The sequence below is a fragment of the Acartia tonsa genome, chromosome 3 (genome assembly GCF_053477335.1).
Source record: "Acartia tonsa isolate MP-2025a chromosome 3, ASM5347733v1, whole genome shotgun sequence".
Lineage (NCBI taxonomy): Eukaryota > Metazoa > Arthropoda > Copepoda > Calanoida > Acartiidae > Acartia > Acartia tonsa.
Window position 1 is genome coordinate 13,182,990 of NC_137262.1, and position 16,729 is coordinate 13,199,718.

Below are 16,729 nucleotides of genomic sequence, written 5' to 3' on the forward strand. Positions count from 1 at the left end.
CGACTGTTTCGGGCCAAGATATTTTCTTTAACTAATAATGTCGCGCATCTAACATAGCAAAAAGAAACCATATTACCGTCCTAAGTTTTTAAGAGGTGCTGAGACGAGCCGCGATTCCATCACCTTACCAACGACGATCGGATGCACTACTGTCAGTACGGGTGAATAGGGGATGGGAGGAAATACCCCCACGGGATGCGACCCTGTCCCCAAGGTAGGTGCCTCAAGCGATAGAACGTTTTTGTTATAGATCGAACAGAGGATATTTTAGGTCGACCGTTTTTATTAGGTAGGTAACTATCTAGTCATAATTTTTAGGTTAAAATGAGGGGAAAAATAGGTCAATCGAACTCTAGTGACTAATGAAATGTTTAGGCTATTCTATACTTTACTGCGTGTATCAAGATCATAGGACGTAAAAAGTCAGTGTCAGCCACAATGAACCCAAGACAAAATTACACCTTTTGTATAATAGTTAGAGCTCTGGAGGCTAAACGCGAAGTCACTGGATAAAGTTATTCATCGCATTGTATTAGACAGCTTTCCGCAGATAGAGAATAAAAGATTCTCAGAATGAGACGAATTTCTCAATGAGGCTAAAAACCGGTTATAATCCGTGAATATAAACCGGTTTTAAAGCCGTACTGGAAAAGGGTTATTTTTCAGAATTATTTTTCATTTAGTCCAATAAGCAATTTTAGATAACCAGACGCAGAAAATTATAAAGTAGCTTTAAAAGAACAAAATCTATCTATCCAACAAATAAAATAAACAATTTTCGTATCAAAATTATGTTTAATTCTAAATATTTTCACAACTAATGCTTATTTTGGACAAACATACATATATATTAATTACATTACCTTTTAAAATTAGGGTAAACTTTCCAATAGAAAAAATAACTAAGGCCAAAGTAATCTCTTAAACCGGGGTTCAAATAAAAGATTTTTTGTGTTATAAAGTTATTTTGTGCTTAAGACGAGTTTTTATTTAAAATCCAGGGGTGTATTCCTATTTATACAGCATCAGCTAAAAGTACATATTTCCTTAAAAATGGCACCATAAAGAAATAATTTTAGAAATAATTTAATTTAAATAAACATTAATGTGTATAAATACTAATCATAAAGAATTATGAGCACATACACCCCACACATAACAGTAAGAACATTTTACTTGCAATCAGAATTATTTTTTTTTTGTAAAAATTAAAATAATTTGGAAGTAACTTAAAGACAGGCCCCTTACATTTAAAAAGAAACTATACGAGGTATTATCAATAATGTTATTAACATTCAACAAATAAAGCTTTTAAATTAATTAATAATAAAAAGGAAAATTGGGGAGAAATTGGAAAAAAAAGAATGTCCAAAAAAGCACGCCAGTCAGTTTTTTTGTTTGTTGTTGATGAACACAAGTGCATATTTTTTGGTAACCTCCAAAGTAAATAAAAACATTGGATGCTTTAAAAATCATCGTTAATGTTATGGCGTTGTTTTTGGTTGCATTTAGAAGTGAAATATTCCTTATGAAAATATTGGAAATAAAATTAATAATGCCAATCTTTTCTTATTGGTTAAAATTAAGTTTTTTTTCTATCAAAAAATCAATTTTCGGTCACAGATAAAAAAGAAAAAAATTACAGCTAAAATGATTAAAATGAATAAGTATTATTTCTGTATGTAGATCAAAGATTAATTGATGAAATATTCACTTCTATGTTGATAATATTTACAGGAGAGAGAGAGAGGTAACATTTATAAGCAAATTCTGGGCCAGGCTAATTTTAAAAACAGGGCTGTTTTCATGGCTTATTAAAACTCGTAAAAATTCCTATTTGTTTGTTGCTACTTGGTATAAAAGTTGAAAAAGGATGGAGTTTTAAAAAGCCAATTAAACACATCCCCAATGGAAAAAAAATAATTTGGAGTATTTTGAAACAATTTTAAGGCAACAATCAGGTTTAAAAATCTTGTTTTGGCCAGTTTTATATAGAAATAAAATGATACAATGTTTTTGTTTTGTAACATGGTAAAATTGCAGAATTAATTTACAGCCTTAGCATAGAAGATAGGTATTTGGAAGTAAAATCTTTAAAAAGTTATAAAAATAACAGCTGGGATAATAAGATCTTTTTTATTTTAATAACTAAAATGTAAAGGATTTTTTAGAGTTTACCAAAAAATTGTGTTTGCTTTTTGATTGTTGATTTCAAAACAAATAGGTATTTTGTGTTCAAAAAGTCTCATTTTACAAAATCTTATTATCCCTTTTAATAGACTGCTAAAACTCTAAATGTAGCCAAAGTTTAGATTTTTCTTTCATTTAATATAAAAATAATAGAATACACAGTAAAAAGAGTAGCAATAGTATATCATACATTTAACGGAAAGAAGCTAAAATCTGTTGAATTTGAATATATAATATAATTAAGATGTCTGGTGGTTGCTTGGTGGTTATCCAGGAGCCTGTGCATACCAGAGAGTGAGGGAACCATCACAATTTATAACACACAGTTTAGGGAATATTGTAGTTTAACATCGGAATTAATTGGGAAAGTTGGAACTGATGGAATCGTCCTATGGACCCTGGACACATGGAAGGCTCCTGTTTGCACCTTACTGATGAATTATGTTGGGTGCATAATTACAGAACCACACATCTTTTCCTCCGTCTCTGACGCACCTAAAAATAGTTTAGCATTAATTTTGGAAATTATAAAGTTGACAAATCATGTATTATTGTGCAAAATCATCTATTTATTGTACCAATGTCGTAATCCAAGTATCAAAAACATTCTAAAAGCTGAAAATTCATTTTTAGACAAATTTTGGGAAGCTTATTATGAAAACTTCTGCAGGCAACACATTTCATAATGAAAAAAGGAAAATCATAATACCGATATGGCGTTACAATGACGTTTTCAATTAATATAGATGCAAGTTCGATACAATAATACTGACACTTTGGAATGTAAATAGTCAGCCTTGCTTATCTATAATGTTATGAATAAACATCAAAGGATTAACGTACTCAGATATATGTTATCTCGAGAAAGACTATTTTACTGTACACTTTTCTTATAACCAGTAAAGCAATAATAAGCAGAAGCACATAAAAAATTTCATATTATCCAGAGATTCCTTTCTCTCTTTTCAAAGTTCTGCTATTATCGATATTAAACATCTTGTTTTCTGTATTTATAAAGTTTAGAAGCAAGTTTTAAGCCTGAAAAACTTTATCAAAGGATTCATATTAACAAGTTGAAATAAAGCAAACATTTTCCAGTATGGCTTTGAAACCGACTAATATCCGCTGGATTAGAATTCGTTCTAAGCCATACTTAAAAAATCATGTATAGCATCGAATTACAGACAATTTCAAATAAAAAAAAATTTTTCTTCCAGTTTTGTTAAACCGGGCCTTCGGCCCTTCCAGACAAAAAAACTGGTTTTAATATTATAATATTTCATTTAAAATAATATCCGCGAAAAGCTGTCTATAAAACAATGCGATAAATAACTTTTTAAAATTTCAAATTTGCTAAAGCAGAAAATACTCCAACCTTGGTGATTAGTATAAAATTACAAAAATTTGCATTTTCTACCAAACTTGCTAGGTCTTTTCGGAGGAACCTCCAACATTTTTTTAACATTAGATTTCATGAAAAGGAGGAAAATTATACGTTCTTACTTTAACCAACCAATATAAGGATAACATCTACATATTACGTTAAGAATATTTTACCCTTAAGCCTTTTAAATCCCTACCATTTTAAATCGAAGTCTTAACTAAAAAATAGTACCTATGTATTTCTTTTTCAAAATAAAGTCCCTCGTTCATTTTGGTACATTTAGATGGGGGACATTGAACCCATTATTTTTTTATTTTAGAAAAAAGGGGAAATACACATTAAATTGTATACAACGCAATCAGTGCTAATTCTTGTTGGAAAAGGATTAATGTGATAAATAAAGAATTCAGAATATGAAAATCTTTAGTTCCATTAATCCTGGATTGCGAGATCTTATGGAGCATTGAACCACCCCGCCCCTCCCTTCTTCCACAATTTTTCCAAACCAACCTGCAGGGCTGCTCGGGTGGCAGTCTCAAAAACTTCTCTAACACCCTCCTTGCTCTTGGCAGAGCATTCCAGGTAGGCGAAAGCATTGATCTTCTCAGCCATGGCCCGACCCTCCTCGGGTTTCACGGGCTCCTGCTTCATCTTACTCAGCTCCTTGATTGTGTTGGAATCTCCCCTCAGGTCCTGAAATAGAATAATTATGTTAAGTAGGTAGGTATAATATTGACAGAAAAAAAGCTATAACCACCACATTTTTAAATTATAGCCATAAGAAGAGTAGATACATTAAATGAGACCTTATAGGTAAAGACAAGCTATACTAATTTCCTACAACTCTTTAACAGTTTAAAAACCATAATATTAAGGTTATTGATTCAATTCAAAGCATAAAATCAAACATTAACATACAAGAAACAATATAGTTTGATCAAATAATGATTATTTTCAACTAACGGAATAGTTGATTGCAATTTTACTTAGCCCTACTAAATACCTCACTATCAAAGTAAAAAGCGTAAAGACTAGTTCGCAATTTAGTTTAAAAAGAATAAATCTAATATTATAAATCAATATTTAGAAGTACTTTGTTAATGATTCAGCATTTGACCAATCCTTAAGAATTGAATGTATACATGCATAAAAAATAACTGGATAAAGATTACACCAGATTATTTATGTTGTGACATGAAACAGAGCAAGAGTACGTATTTAAATGTAACAGAACTAGGCCATTTTTTAATTCAAATAAATACAGAAACCTTTTACCTAGTACATATACTACGAAATAACAAGGAAAATGAAAACGGCAATTTCACTCAAAATGCTTTGTCAAGTAAAGACCCCCCCCCCCCCTATTTATTTTATGGGACGGGTGTAATTTTCGTTTGTATGTTTAATTTCTTTAGATTAGTTAAGGTTAGGTTATATTGGGTACAAGGTATTCCCGCAGGGGGTTAGACCAATGGGAAAAATACTAGGCACTGGTTGACGACAGCCACGGCCTACAAGGATGGGACTCACTTATCCTATAGGTAGTTTTTTTTCATTTTCATCAGCAATTTAAACCAATAACAGTTCACGTTTTTTAAACGCAGTTCACATTTTGAATTTATATCCAAAGGAACAGAATCTAATAAGAGTCATGTTGAACTATATTTAAATCTTATGATTATTAATTTTCATATTTAACTTCCCTCTTTCAGTAAAATAAGAAAATCTTAATATACACTTGAAACATAAGTTCTTTTGTTATATTTTATCGAATTTTAAGCTTTGTTGCCCTCGAATATTATATAATAGCATGGATAGAAACAGGCATAATAAAACTAAACAAAAACACCATGAAAAAGATTTTCATCTAATTTCTTCATCTTTTTTTAACTTTACATTCTCACTGGGTAATTTAAAAATTGCGGTTTCCACTTTAATAATTGAATAACCTTTTCTATACTAGAAGCAGTTTTCCAGAAAACCTGTCAATGCCCCAAAATGGGATGCACTTTTATATGGGGTAATGGCATGCAAGCATTTTCATTTTTATATGCAACTCAAGAGTTACATTTTTTTCAGGCAAAAATATTCCACATTATTGTCTACATATTTTGTTCATTTCTTTCAAATTTGGATTGACCTAAATACGTTTTTTTTTCAAATTCAGGAACATATCATGTTAACAAAGAATCATAAGTAATATTGATAAGACCTATATATTAATTAGGGTTGGCAATCCGCCGAATTTTTGGGTCTGATTCGGATACAAAAATCCGCCCAAAAAAGCGAATTAAACCGCGGATTGCAGGTTCTAGCAATATTTTTAACGTTCTTCTTTGTATAAGTAAATAAAAATTCTAGCCCCTACAGCGGACATGTTCTAACGATTACTTAACCTAACATAAAATAAGCATGAAAAGCTACTGTGAAAACAAAATAATTTTTTGGTTTTTGTCTGAACATTTAAAATAAAATAAAGTGCTACAAAAGTCATAAAGATTAACAACCCTAAAATACTAGAGGCACTTGAGGTAGAGGTGAGGAAAGTGGAAGTCAAAATAGCTATAAACCTTCCCAGTACCTATAAGACCCTAATTTGTAATATCGGTTCAGCAGTTAGTGTGATCTTCGGTAGTCAGAGAGACACATAGACATCCTGTTACTTTTATTAAGTATTATCCTCATTGATATATAAATTATAATGTTATTATAAGATCTGTATCTTTTAGGCTTTAAGTAGGTAGGTAGTAAATTATTAACATTTATTTTATTGTATAAAAAAACATTATTTGTCATACTGATAAAGTTCAAATGAACTTGATAAATAAATATTTGCTTAGTTTTTATTTAAAAAAGAATGGAGAAAAATACTACAAACATTATTTTTGCCCAAAATTAACATGTTTCCTATTGTTTTAAATAAGTCTTGGTTATGATTAAGACCACAAATTTTTTAAAAATATGAAGTTGATATTTTTAGCAACATGGCGATGTGTAAACCTGCCGCCGCTTTGTTTTATTATCCTTATCTATAAGTTAAATACTCAATAAATATTGTGCTCCATTGCGGAGAGATAATGACATAGCGGCTGTCATAAATCAAACTCTTATTACATCATTTCTTAGATTATAATCCTATTATTAATACATTTTAATAGGAAGTCAATAGATTAAGGTGCTATGAATAATTTAAATTACAGGCTTAAATGCAAAGATAATAAAAAACTTCTTATATTTGAGTCATTGTAGACAACAAAAATCCTTCTTTTGATAGGAAGGTAAAATACTTTAATTAGAAAAAAACATGAAACATTTGAAATAGAGATTGTAAGAATTGTAGGGGGTAATCCAAGCAAATGGGATGGTTAAAGGGGGGGGAAAGTTTTGACACATTTGCGTAAACCTGGTGTATAGGCTTCATCTTTGGACTGAGAAGATAGGTTATTAGGGATAAAATCATTGTTATATGATGAATTACCCCCAGATTTAAGATTTTTTGGATAGGCCTCCAGGTTCCGGAGCTCCAGGCCTCCAGGTGGTCTCTGTACAGGTAAAAATTAAAAATAAGATTTTTTTTTGAAGAGTTAGAGGTTAACTTATAAAACAAAATATGCTTCTTTTTGATTGTTATTCACATATTTGAAGAAAAAATATACATATTTTAACTCGTAAGCTGACATCTAACTCTTAAAATTTTTTTTTTTCATTTTTACCTGTACAGAGACCACCTGGAGGCCTGAAGCTCCGGAACCTGGAGGCCTATCCAAAAAATCTCAAATCTGGGGGAAATTCATCATATAAGAATGATTTTATCCCTAATAACCTATCCTCTCAGTCCAAAGATAAAGCCTATACACCAGGTTTACGCAAATGTGTCAGAACTTCCCCCCCCCCCCTTATTACCTAAAGATTTTTTACCCAATTACAATAAGCTTTTAACAGGCATATTGATTGTCCCATTTCGGTATCCAAAAAAAAATCTTACCTTTTTGTTACCGACAAGAATAATTGGCACTAGAGGGCAAAAATGTTTGACCTCTGGTGTCCATTTCTCAGGTATGTTCTCCAAAGAGTCGGGGGAATCTAAAAAATAAATTACAAAATATTATTTTCATTAAAACGTGCACCTTTTGAATTTAATAAGCCAAAAGTCTCTTTATGAATAAACATATGTGATTGTGAATTACATTATACAAGTTTTAACCGAATTAAAGTGAGAATTCGATGAAAACAATAGGTATGCGTAATAAAATATTTGATCTAGGAAGATTTTTTTTAGCATGAATGGATTATGTTATTTAGATAAATCATGTAGAAAAGCCATGTTTGATAATTCTCATCGATATAATGTTAAAGGGAGGGCAAATATCAACTTTTTACAATCAACCAAATCTAGTAGCTTAGGCAGTAAAGAAATAACTTTAAGATGTGTCCTATCAACTGTATTGATTTAATTGTAGAGACGTTAATGGAACTGCCGTTGTCGTAATGTCTATAAACAAGAACATCCAAAGTCTGAAAATGCCCAATTTAAATCAATTACATTTTTATTAAGTTGTCGAGTTTCATTAGAAGCGTTTTAATCGGGTTCTAAAAGTGAAACATACACCCATCCTATCATTTTAAAAGCATTTGATGCGAATTGGTGAAATGTTGAAATAAATAAGGATTTTTAATTGAAATATTCTAGTATTGGTTGATAAGATTAAAGTATAGGATCCATGTTATTTGATTTCGGAGATTATTTGTATCGTACATTTAGAAATTGAACTAAAACGAAAATATTCCAATGATTTACCGATTTAAAGCAGTATAAAGAATCTAATGATAACTTTTTCAATCACAATAAAAGTATGAAATGATCCTCAAAATTAACAAGAAAAAAAGCTGCTTTTAACAACAAAAGTATTTTTTGACTGATGGAAAAGATTGAGGCAAATCTTCATTCTTTCGATGACATATGCTTTTTAAGATTCAAGAATTTATTGCTTTAATGATGTCATTAACCAAAATACCTACCAATAGAAAAACACATTAGTATAACATCTGTGTCTGGATAGGATAGAGGTCTCAGTCTGTCATAATCTTCTTGTCCTGCTGTATCCCATAACGCCAGCTCAACCTAAATTAAAAGAAAAATCCGTTAATTCTAGGATATTATTGAAACCATTAAGCTTAAAGAATCAATCAAATTTATTACAAAGCATTGTTTTGAAGTAGTAGGTAATACTTAAAAACCATTAAATGACTGATTATAAGGATAAATATTTTTTTAACGAGCAAAATAATGTCAAAAGTAAATTGATGAAGAGGATAGCTAAATAGCACTTAAGACAGTCTTGATAATTAAAAAAAAAGTTTTGTCAAGAAATAACCCAAAAGAAAGATCTTTAAAGAATGTACCAAACAGTAAGTAATTTCAAGAAAAGTGGATTTTCTATATTCTTCTAGAATTAGTCGGATTTATACCTGTTTGCCATCTACTTCAATATCAGCTACATAGTTTTCGAATACAGTGGGCACATATACTTCAGGGAACTGGTCTTTACTGAAAACAATGAGAAGACAAGTTTTACCACAGGCACCATCACCCACTATTACTAACTTCTTTCTGATTGCCGCCATATTTGTTGTTGTGTCTGAAACAATAAAATATTGATAGAATAATAATGTAAGAGAAGTATAAATTGTTTTAACCAATAAACCTTTTTTAACAGCTCGAAGACAGAATTTCAGGTAAGAATGAGAAAAAATTTACATGTTGCCGTTATCCTACCCAAACTATCTAACATGAATTTTTACTTCTAAACTTGTTTTGCAGAACCACGTTATAAGATCAATAAAACGCAAATATTATCTACCTGGAGAGCTACAACACATCCCTAACAGCGAAATCATAGTTTCAAATTTGATAAGATCCACTTGATACAAGTGAATTGAAAAAAAACCCTCTGTGATTCACAGATATTTGACTTACTAAACTAATTCCGCAGAATGTATGGAAGGCCAAGATTGTTTATATACATTAGCTGCTCTGTTTATCAGAATATATATGTATATGCTGTATGTTGTATACTTTTTGAATGCCTTAAAAGTGAGTCACTTTCAATTACTACGAACCAAAAGGGTTTGTTTACACATAACAAAGAAGCCTTTATTATCTCTTAATAAAAAAAAATTATGTACAACTAAGTTATGATAAAGGTTTAGATATATATTTTGATTTATAAACTTTTATTTTTTCAATTGTAATTTGAACGTACTAATGTGAAGTATGAAAAAGGCAAATTTTTTAACAAGCAAACAATTAAAGTTGAAGATTTTTTGTACGTTAAGATGCATCTTAACTGAACAAATTGGGAAAACTTCACATAGGCTACGAGATAAATATGGGCGGTTTTAAAAATGAATCTTGGGGCTGTTATGGTTTACTTATTGCAATCGCTCCCAAGATGTCTAGAACGTATGCAGTTATTGGTCTACATATTGGTAAACCAAACAAATAAGACCACCATTTACATTAGACTTTTGGTAGGTATTATAAATTATAAATAGGTACAAAATAGTACCTATAGCATGATCTCTTTTTTAAGGACAGAGTTATATTATAAGTAATAAATAATAATAAATAACTCACCCAATTAATATATTAATTATATAACAATATATCTTTTATATAAAACCTACACAAGACGTAATGAAATTATGCTCGCTACAAAAGAAAAAACGCTTGTACAAATATTATATTCTTGCTTAATAGCCAGAAAAATAAACACATCTATTCGAATAAAATTGATTTGAAGGGTCATAAACGTACAAATGACGACAAAGCATTATTCAAACAGACAGGAAAATTGGTGGCAAAGTTAAAACTCTTTTATGACTAAATAACAAAATAAAGCATAAAACATTCATCTTGAACGTGATCGATATTTAAATCACATCATAATTAAACTGTTATCAATATTTTTGATGTCTATAGCTGAAATAAAACAAATTGCGTTATAATGTCAATTCAAGCCCTATCTCAAAATTAACTGATGGAATTTTCCTAATAACTTTAAACAATTATGACTGATAACATGTTCTAAAAGTAAATTTATATTATTTTAGAACAAAACGCATCAAAATAACAAAGAAAACATAAATTTTCAATAATTTCCTGAATAAAAATGGAAAATACGGCGAACTTTCATAGAAAGACTAAAAATATCACTATTATACAACACAGGTTAATATGAGTCGGCTACAGTAAATCACCAAAATTTCACATGAAATAACGCTCAAAAACGATTAAAATCGCTGTAACTAACATTTTAGAATAATAACCGACAAAATAACATTAATTATAACCTAATTCCTTCAGTAATTTTGCAAGAAATAACTAAAATATACATTAACAATGCAAAATTGATGAGTAGTGACTCTACTCTACTTAGCCCCTCCCTGGTCCAGGCTTATACTAAACTGTGCATTGTGACGTCATTCAGAGTTTATTTTTATGTTATCTCAAAATTATGATATATTCAGTACCTTTTTAAAAAATAATTGAATTTATTATGAATCTTAAATAATTATATTTGTATTAAATTTTATTAAAATATATTTGATTTTATTTTTTAAAAATGAATAAATACAAAAATACCTGACTTACATTACGAAAAGCCGGGCTTTACTCTCCTGGCAGCTGATGTAGGGTAAAGGTGCTCGCCACCAATTCAAATATGGCGCGAGCTTTGAATTTCAACAATGAAGACGACATTTAGAAATACTTTACTTTTTCATGTAATATAAATCTGTAATTATCCCAAAACGTTTTATACACGATTTAAAGAATTATAAGTAAAAAATAAATTGAATTGAACGCGAATCCACTTTTAAAAATTGATTTTGAACCCTAGATGATCGATAAATTACAGTATTTTCTCCAATTTAAAACAAAATTCTTACTGAAAAAGCTATTTTGTTTGTATTTACTTACATATTATTCAGATCCAATATTGCATACGAACGAAGAAATAATTCTTTGTCTTAAGAAAATTAACTGTTTTATAAGCTGATATATTACAGACTAAACGATAAGGTGGCTTTTAGAGTACCTTCGATTCTATATGCCGTCAAAAATTTGTTCGTTTACGAATATTTCAAGGATTCGCCTTAGGGGTATTAATGGGGGGGGGGGGGGGGGAGAGATCGACCTTCGCTTTTTTGAGGAAGAGGTAATTTTATTGGGGGACGTTTTGTCACGTTGGGAGAATCTACACTCCCCAAAAAACTGTTAATAACCTTAAACAGCTTCACTGTAAAGGAGAATCATATCGGTCCAGCGGTTAGCGCGACCCTTCGGTTAAAGACATACAGACAAACAATTATCCTATTACTTTTGTATAAGGATAAAAAAATGAAATCAAATCTTATTGAAAGGCATAATCCGTATTAAAGTAGAGAAGAATTAAGCTATATAGCCACAGCTTAGTACTAACTAAATTCTCCATTTCATGGAAGCTTTACATTGGTCATAGGCAGGTTTTTGTCTGATATATAATTTAAGATGCCCCGGGACCTATAAAGCTAAAGGCCCAGCCATATATTAGACATAAAATTAATACGATGTTAATTTTCATTCTTTATTATTCCTGTAAAAATATATAAAATTTGGTACACTTCTTTGTGACACTTTTCAAATTAACATGGTACATAGTTACATAGAGTCATACATTACAATTGATAATTATTTCTTTTTAGAACAAAAATATATCAACATTTAGGTTAAACATAATTATTCAACTTAATAAATTGGGAAATTTTTTCAAATTGCTAACAAAAAAGTATTGATTTTTTTATAAAACAACTTAAAAAAACACAAACATAAAGACAGAACGGCACAAAACATATAACAAAATGCTTGAAAATGCAAAATTGAGATTAATTTTAAAAATATGCAAAATAAATTAATTAAGTAACTTGAAATAATGAAAAATAATACTGGAAAATAAGTATTTAGTTCAAATTAAGATTTTAAAAAATAGAGAATTAAAATAAAATTTGTGAATTGAAATATATCACTCAATATTCATCACATTTTGGAATTTTAAATTTAAATATAATATTCTAATTTGAGAATTTTGTTAAATATTAATTTCTTCAAAACATTAGGGTATATTTATTAATTTAATACAATTATATTTGAATAAGAAAGCTGCATGTTTATTGTTTACATTGTATCAAACGCTTTGTTTAAATCTAACATTCAATTATTTGAATTAAATAGTGCACGGCAAAATATTGCAGGGATCTTAAGGGATAAGACAATGGTTAATAAATTGATGTACATCCCCAATAATGAAACACAAAATTACCCCTTTTGTTAGAATACAATTAGTAGTTAAAATGGTTGGACTCAACTAAATGAACCAAACAATCAAAATTCAATAAAAGCCCCAAAGTAGTTAAGGCAACGAAAAAGGCAACGTTATCACACGACTTTGCAGACTAGTATAATAAACAACCCAATGTCTCCTCCCACCCTGGGTCTTCAAATTAACTATCTCGAAGTCGACATAAATGCGCAAAAAGACCTATTTAACGCATGTTTTCTCTAGCCACGCGATCCCTGTAAAATTGCATTTCAGCAACATTTTACCGTAAACTGTATAAAATCCAACTATTTTACTAAACTATTTTAAAATCTTATCCTAATGTTACTAAAATCTAAATAAAAATATTAAATAGCTTATGAGAATAAACTTAAAAACTATCATTGCTAAAAAATATAGGGGGAGATATATTTTCCATTTTATATATGAACATAGTTCAAAACTAATAATATTTTATTAATACAACTCTACAATGAAAAAGGCAACCAAATTGCCTTCTAAAATTTGAAATAAAAACCGGGTTAAAATTGCAGGGTCTAGAACCCTGATATAATTATAATTTTTCAGATACATTGAGTAATTTTCATCATAAGTATAATTTAATTTTCTTATAGCGCAATTAAGAATTTTTATCAAGATTCTTATTATTCTAAGACAAAGCTATTCTATTTAAGTTTAATATAGTAAAAATTGCAAATATTCTATTGTAACACTATTAATATATTTTAATTGCAATTGATGATTTTCAACTTTTTCTTTGTTGTAATTTTTGCAAATTAAACAATTTAATTATTAACACGTTGCGTTTGTATTAATTCTAAGTCCCTTGCTGATAGCCTTAGATCTGGTACTACAAGTCACTTGTCCTTGGATGACCGTTGGCTGTGGGCTGGTGCTCTGCTGGCCACACTCCTCCTCCAGGTAGGGTTGCCCGCTGGTCATCTATGCGCCCGCCCTGAAAACAGTAAGGTTAAATCTGCACATTAGGTGACAGTTGAAACTGAAATAGGAGAAGAAAAATAAGCAAATTAGATGTAAGGTTTTTATGTCTTTTATATGTTTTATATCAGCAAAGCTCTGTGTAAAACCAATGGGTTGTTTATTACACTGGTCCCCAAAGTTTTATAATAATGTTTTCTTATTCGTTGGCTTAACAACTTTGGTAACTTTATTAATTTTAATTGGTTGATTCATTAGGCTGAGTGTTAAACGTTTTAACCTATAATTTTTATTTACAGAAGGGGTAATTTTGTTATTATCTTTATTCTTTTGTGATGTACATCATTTTATCGGCCTTTGTGTTATCCCTTTAGATCTCTGGGGTAAAACTAGTTTTAGAATGTGACAAATGGAAAGTGGGTATAGAGAAGCAATAAATGTATCTGGTTGCCAGAAGAATCTCGCATATAATTGTTTTCTAGAATCCTGATACCTTGTTTCTGTAAGCAAGGGTTACAAAATCTTTCTTATGTATCTTTTAAACTTGCTATTGTCCTTGTGAATTTTTAATAAATCTCGGCCAGACAATCCAGTTTTTTTCGTATTTGTTGTCCTTTGACTTAAGCAAGAAACCCGGAGCCTTTGAAGTCTAACAATCCTAGTGACTCTTCAATCCAGTAAATTATCAAAATCCTTATTTAAAAGTAACAGGATACCATCTGTTTGTCTCCGTTAGGAAAAAGATCTCCCTAACCACTGCACCGATATGCCCTCCTAAATCAACCCTTGAACCCCTGGGAAAAATTAACCCCAAATAAAAAGTTAAATTGAAAGTGGAAAGTCATCTACCCCCTTCATCCCCCTCCCCCATCCCTCCTTCCTTCAATCCTTGATGACTTGCTAAAGTGATTTTTATACTGAATTGAGAACTCACCAATAAAGCTTTTGTTTTTTATCCTTTCATCAAAGGATCAATTTTGTAAGAGAGTAATTAACATAGAATAGAGAGGAATAGAATTTAAACCAATGCAATATTTAAAAATCTTAGAAAATGCCCGCATAACGTAAGAATAAATTACTAATTTTTTGTAAGTAAAAATAATTTTTAATTGTCTGCTTTTGTTTTAAGCTATTTAGGCCAAATCTTCTATCTGGATTCTCATCTAATCTTTTTTTTCTTTCGTAGCAATCAGGGATCGTAAAGGATAAGCCAATGGACTTGAATAGTTATTTCTCGCATCGTATTATAAACAGCTTTCCGCGGATATAGAATGTACAATTATAAGATTAAAACCAGTTTTTTTAGCCCCGAGGTGCCGTAGGCACGGACTAAAAAAATGGTTTTAATCTTATGATTGTACATTTTTATATTCGTAGAAAGCTGGATATAATACGATGCTAGACATAGTTTTTTCGTATGGTTGAGAACCGGTTCCTATCCACCGGATTCGAATGAATACGAGAAAATTATTTAAATTATTGGTTGAAATGTTTGGACAAATTAAACTAACTAATCAAGATTTAATAAATTAACCCAATGTTTTGAAGCCAACAAATAAGAGATAGTGTTTAAGTACTAGCCCTCTACCTCCCTGGCAATAACTAAACATTTTCTTACAATATTTGTTCTAATAAAAATTATATATTTTCTTTATTTTATAAATATAAAAATAAAATAGAATGTCATTCCCGCCTTCGCAATAAAAATATAGCAGATAAATTTACATTTTTACATATATTGAGAAAAAACTTGAAATAAGAGAAAACGTAATGCCATAATTTAAAGCTGTTAATATCATTCAAAGAAATATCTTAAAATATAAAACGTTGATTTCTTGTATTTCAAAACCAAAACTAAAACCAATAAGACTAGTACAGCACTTGGATTTAGCATATCAAATGGTCTTTTGAGAAACAAAAATAAAACACCGCCACTGCCGAAAACCAACGTCTACCGCAACAAAAAAAACCATAAACATAATACAAATTCAAACTGATAAAAATCTTAAATAATTTAAGTACAATAAATCCAAAATTTAATTTAAAATGTAACTTTAAAATCACAGTATCAAATAAGTAAAACAGAAGAAATCTCGAATTCATGTTAAAAATATTATCTCTACCTGAATTCTACAAATAAGTGAGAAGAAGTCCTCGTCAGGTATAGTGGGTGCAGCTGTGGGTGGTCCGCCAGGTACACCAGGAACAGCCAGGGACTCATTCCCAGGCAGGCTTGACCTCTGGTCCTCAATACGGGTCCCCTGAAATAAAGTAAAGTAATGTCATTATTGAGATATTCATCATTGTTCTTTTCCTCATAATCCTATAAAAGCTGTTACTTTGCCGCAAAAGGCATAATAATTTTCTAAAAATGTGCCATTACTAAACTCAAGACAGCTGTTTCCAAAGAAATAAAGATAACTGGGGTGACTAAAGAATACTAAGCAACGAACAGAGTTTACAGTTACTATACCTGCATTTTCATCAGCTGTTCAAAGAAGTTATCATCAGGCAGACTGTCCTTGTCTGTTCCCGCTACGGACAGCCGCTGTAGCAGCTCTGGCTGTCTTGGCTTTGTCAGACCTGGCAGACCAGACCATGGAGCGGCGTTGGATCTCGAAGATCCGTCGGTTGCGGTCGGCGGAGCAGCTGGAAGGCGTGAACCGCCGTTGCGCTCAGATCTGGTAGGTTCAGGTAACCTTGAACTGTTCATTGATTCTAAATGAAACAATATGATAGTGTATAATATACAAAAATAATACATTTTACACTTTCTTAATTAAAAAAGATGGGGACCATCACTTTTAATTTTAAGAATGATAGGTGGAGGGATCATTTT

General features: G+C 30.5%; 3 protein-coding genes across 5 annotated transcripts in view; 1 reads left to right on the forward strand and 2 right to left on the reverse strand.

Annotated features, from left to right (window-relative positions):
* The window catches only part of LOC145313368 (pre-mRNA-splicing factor 38B-like), a 100,028-nt gene that overhangs the window by 9,535 nt on the left and 73,764 nt on the right, over window positions 1-16,729 (forward strand). The gene's annotated exons all lie outside the window — the stretch shown is intronic.
* On the reverse strand, window positions 776-9,458 carry Rho1 (ras-like GTP-binding protein Rho1). Of its 2 annotated transcripts, none has more exons than XM_080152716.1 (5): window positions 9,044-9,458; window positions 8,594-8,696; window positions 7,560-7,657; window positions 4,085-4,267; window positions 776-2,685 (listed from the first exon to the last, which is right to left on the reverse strand). In XM_080152716.1, exons 1-5 carry the CDS (start codon window positions 9,197-9,199, stop codon window positions 2,647-2,649), a joined length of 579 nt encoding a protein of 192 aa, XP_080008842.1. In that variant the 5' UTR covers window positions 9,200-9,458; the 3' UTR covers window positions 776-2,646. The 2 variants fall into 2 exon arrangements, with proteins under 2 accessions (XP_080008842.1, XP_080008841.1); XM_080152715.1 differs by lacking the exon at window positions 776-2,685 and adding an exon at window positions 3,570-3,635.
* Window positions 13,174-16,729, reverse strand: part of pins (G-protein-signaling modulator pins) — a 49,956-nt gene continuing 46,400 nt past the window's right edge. Inside the window, exons 16-18 of the mRNA XM_080152717.1 lie at window positions 16,364-16,608; window positions 16,014-16,151; window positions 13,174-13,906 (exon numbers count right to left, since the gene is read on the reverse strand). Of these exons, the coding sequence (XP_080008843.1) occupies window positions 13,802-13,906; window positions 16,014-16,151; window positions 16,364-16,608 (488 nt within the window). The 3' untranslated portion in view covers window positions 13,174-13,801. The remainder of the gene's footprint in view (window positions 13,907-16,013; window positions 16,152-16,363; window positions 16,609-16,729) is intronic.